General features: G+C 49.9%; 1 protein-coding gene across 1 annotated transcript in view; it reads left to right on the forward strand.

Annotated features, from left to right (window-relative positions):
- Window positions 1-2,670, forward strand: part of Slc6a1 (solute carrier family 6 member 1) — a 33,678-nt gene extending 31,008 nt beyond the window's left edge. The window contains exon 16 of the mRNA XM_031382963.1: window positions 455-2,670. Within this exon, the coding sequence (XP_031238823.1) occupies window positions 455-559 (105 nt within the window). The 3' untranslated portion in view covers window positions 560-2,670. The remainder of the gene's footprint in view (window positions 1-454) is intronic.
- The last annotated feature ends 1,683 nt before the right edge of the window (window positions 2,671-4,353 follow it).

Below are 4,353 nucleotides of genomic sequence, written 5' to 3' on the forward strand. Positions count from 1 at the left end.
GGCAGTGAGGAAATGAGGGACAATGAGAAGGGGAGGACCAGTGAGGAGGGGAGGGGCAGTGAGGAGGGAAGAAGGGGAGAAGGGGAGATAAGGAGACACAGGAGTCTGAGAGGTGGCAGTGGCCAGACTATGCAGGGCATTGTAGGATCTGGCTTTTACACTGGATGAAATAATAGTCTCTCGGGTCCTGAAACACGGAGGGGGGCCATTCTGTCCATCTTGCTGCTGTCCCCCTGAGGACAGAGGGAAGATGATGTCAGGAAAGACATCAGGGGACCAGTCAGGAGACTCTGGGTCATGCAGATGGGAGCAGGTGTGTTCTGGCCAAGTGGCCTCCACCATATGAGACATTTGGCTTACTAGTGAAGAAACAAGAGCTGGGTTTAGTGGAGGAAGAGAGAGGGGAGGGGCTGGTCCTCACTGCATAGGGCCTTACCCCTACCCCTGCCCACAGCGTCTCCAGGTCATGATCCAGCCCAGTGAAGATATTGTGCGCCCTGAGAATGGTCCTGAGCAGCCGCAGGCTGGCAGCTCAGCCAGCAAGGAGGCCTATATCTAGGGGTGCAGCCCCCTCATCACCCCTGCACTGGCACCTTGGACTGGCTATACCCACACCCCTTGAAGATACTCTCTGTCTCCACCTACCTCAAGGGGCAGGTCCAGACACCATGACCATGCAGAGAGGGGAGGTGGGGGACAGTCTCACCCTGGGTGGGTCCTGAGTGGGCAGCCACCCCTGGGGGCTTTCTCAGAGGCCCCTTAGCAGGAGCAGGTGGCTGGCCTTTGTAACTGCCACTGTAGCTCCTTTTTATGCTGCCAGAGAGGGTGATCGCTGAGGCCACACGCTCCTGGCTTTTAGTCTTCTTCAGACTTGTCCTGTGCCCCAACTGTAGACTGCTGTCCAGACTTCTCTGTCCACCTTGGCTCTGAACTGGTCATGGACCAGGGCTACGGCATTTTGTTCATGGCCGCTGGGAGCCAGCAGGCTCTGCCTCTTCCTTCTTAATTTCTCCTTCCCAGGCAGCTTCACGGACCCACCCCCAAACTGTTCACAGATCAGTGCGGAGAGGGTCCTCTGTCCCTGTGACCCTGTGATCCGGGCAGCTCAGTGTCCCCTGCCCCACCTCCCCAGGTGGCATTAACAGCAACAGCCCATCCAGAAGGGGCCTTGTGTGCTGGGAAGGAAAAAAACAAAATCACAAGCACAATTGCCTTCTTCGGTCACCATCCCAGAACTTTGCCCAAGTGGGAGCTTGTGGTCCCTCTGAGCTGCCCAGTTTTGCACCAACAATGGCCAAGGAAATCAAGGTGAAGGTTCTAAGTCAGGACCAATCCAGCTCACTCTGGTTTCCCTCTTAGACTGTCACTGCCACTCTGTTCTGCTGTCCCCACTCACCTTTCTGGAAAACTTTCAGATGTACACACCCACTAATGGAGGACTGTTACTCCAGAGGCTCCGCCCACCCTACCCTGGCACTGAGCTTCCCTTGCTAGCCTGCTCCAGTGAGGAGCATCACATGTCCCTTCTGGCCTCGGGTTCTGTGTTGGTGAAGCCAGCGGAGACAGTTTCTGGAAAGTTCCAGTAGCTCCGTCTCTCTCTTCTGCCGAGAGGATGGACTCCCATGTAGCAAAGCAAATGTCTTGTCCCGTAGCTTCTTAGCTTGATAGCTCACAAACTGTGTTTATGACTAATCCTTAATAACTATGGTGAATAACTGTGACCGTGGGTTTTTTTTTTTGAATCTCTTGTCATTCTCATCCAAAAGTGACCAGCACACCAGTTCTTGCAATAAGCTATCTCCCTCCCTCAGAGCATTAAGCACACTGTAGAGAATGCAAACACATATGCACATAGAAATGCACACACATGCATACCCGTCCTCACACATGGCAGTTAGCGTCCCGTGTAATATTGTGTAGGCAATCTACCAGCTCTTCCCGAGGCCACTTGTAACAGGGTCGTGTGGCTGAAGCATCTGCCCGCTCGGTGGAGACTCCGAGACTGACCAGCTTGCACAGGTGCCTGTCGCCAGAGTCCCAGGTATAGAATGCAAGGACCCTTCACTGTGTCTCGTGGCCCCATCCATCCCCCGCCCCACCTGTATAGGAAGCCCTTTAGGATTGAGGGCAGGAGGTGTCCTTCTTGCTGCTCACTGTTCTTTGATGTGAAACTAAGAACAAGTCTTTCTGAGATAAACGCAGTGTATTTCATGTTTGTAAGCACCTCTGAGATGTTTGGCAAGAAATCCCCCGATTTCCACCCAAACCTACCTTATAGAGCACAACATTAAGGGTCGTACAATTACTGTGAGAACTGTGAATATGTGTAACTTTTCATTTTTTAGTTTTTGCCCAGAGGGAAGAAGATAATTGTATTATCATATATGCTTTTTTTTGCAATAAGGATTTATTCTCAGAACACCAAGTAAATTTATCTCTATATAAAAAGTATATGTAATATATGCCTATTCAGACTATATACAGAGCCTGTTTTAAAAAAAAATTACAGTATTCTTTAGTAAAATTATCTGTTCTATGGACCAAATGTAAAATATTTATACATGAAGATGTGTTTTAAATGTCTATAAAATGTATCACAGCTAGAGCACGGGCGTTACGTACGTTTCTAAGAATCTAGAGGAAAAATAATAAAGGTTCTATGATATATGGTGTATTGGTTACATTTCCGTGGCTGTGACAAAATGCCATGACGGAGACAGCTTACAGGAAAAAAAAAAGTTAGGTGGGCTTATGGTTCCAGAGGGTAAGAGTCCAGCATGGCAGGTGAGCAGCAGGCATGGTGGCAGGAGCAGGAAGCTAACGTCTTGATCCACAAGCACAAAGTAGAGAGAAAAGACGGTAAGTGGGGGAGGCTGCTTCTTCTCAGAGCCTACTCTGGAGTGACAGACCTCCTCCAGCAAGCCTGGACTACCTACACTCACCCTTCCCCAAGACGGTGCTACCAGATGGGCACCAAGGGTTTGAGTGCCCGAGGCTCTGGGGGCTAGTCCTCTTTTTAAACCGCCACACACACACACACACACACACTACAGACTTTCCTTTCTTAGGGCTGGGAACACCAACAGTCTCTTTCCCTGGAACAACATGGCAAGGTCACAAACTAATTCAATCCCAGAGCGACAGAGACGTGGGCTCAAAACCCACTGCGGCAGAGCTGGACTTTTCCTCTAAGACCGAGTAACATGTGGAGGAGATTATTCAGAGCTACGCAGCGCAGACTCTCTCAATTACGTCAACCAAATGAAGATCTAGTCTGGAAGATAATAGAAGCACATTTGCTGTCATTGACTCAATGCATTCTTAAGAATTTTAATTTTTAAATCGTATTTAGAAAAATGTAACTTTGTAGAGATGTTGCAGGAGTAGCTAAGCTGGACCCCTGTCTTTGCTTCATCCAGTATTCACTGGTTGTAGGCACGCCATGCTCTCTGGCTCTACCTCCCCAACTTCCTCCTTCTCTGCCTTCCCATTCTGGGAAGAGAATCTGTTATGAATACCATGGAATAAGAGATGTATTGCAGGATACAGCCATTAGATAACTATGAAAAGGCTTGGGAACCATGAGCCTTAAAGGGGACTTGAGTGACCAGTGTGACTCTTCCCCACAGTCCCTACCACCTCTGGCACACTGCCCCTAGCTGCCCCACCTGCATAGAACACAACTGCATTCTATGGCTGGGTGATGAATGAGACTCAAAACAAAGTAGGAAAGTATCTCCATGACTCAGTTATCCTGGCCTCTGAGAAACCTGAAAGGTCACTCCCCACTAGAACCAAGAACCCTGAAAGAAGAGTCTCAAAGAAACATTAATGACCCAGGAGTTGGGCTACTGAGATAAGGCATTCATTTTTCCAAACCTCACATTCTGGAAGGAGAGAACCAAGGTCTTCAAATGCCCACCCCCACCTTACCTCGGTGTATGACATCACTTCCTATCATCCGCCCTTTGATTGTGGAGCCCTTCCTTTTACTCTTTCCCTCCCTGCCTTCCTGCCTCTCTCCCTCCTCTCTTCTCTCCCTCTGCCCTTCCCTCCTTCCCTCCATAGCCCCTCTTCTTCCTTTGCAGCTCTGCCCTTGTGTGTCTTATTCCAGGGCCCTCACCCTAGGGCTTTGACTAGCTACCATGATCTGCAGCCTTCACCACAAAGGCTGGTGGGAAGAGATGGTGCTCACATCTCAACTACAGAGGCCAGGGCCCCTGTGGATTGAGGAGTCATGGGGGAGCCTTTCCCCTTGGTTCTTGGATGGAGTTTCAGGTGGGGTCTCAGGTGGAGAGCTAGCCTAATCGGGGAGGCCCAGCTTCCTGTCACTCACAGACACCAGGCAGACAC

Source organism: Mastomys coucha, unplaced genomic scaffold (genome assembly GCF_008632895.1).
Source record: "Mastomys coucha isolate ucsf_1 unplaced genomic scaffold, UCSF_Mcou_1 pScaffold20, whole genome shotgun sequence".
In the NCBI taxonomy this organism is placed as follows: Eukaryota; Metazoa; Chordata; class Mammalia; order Rodentia; family Muridae; genus Mastomys; species Mastomys coucha.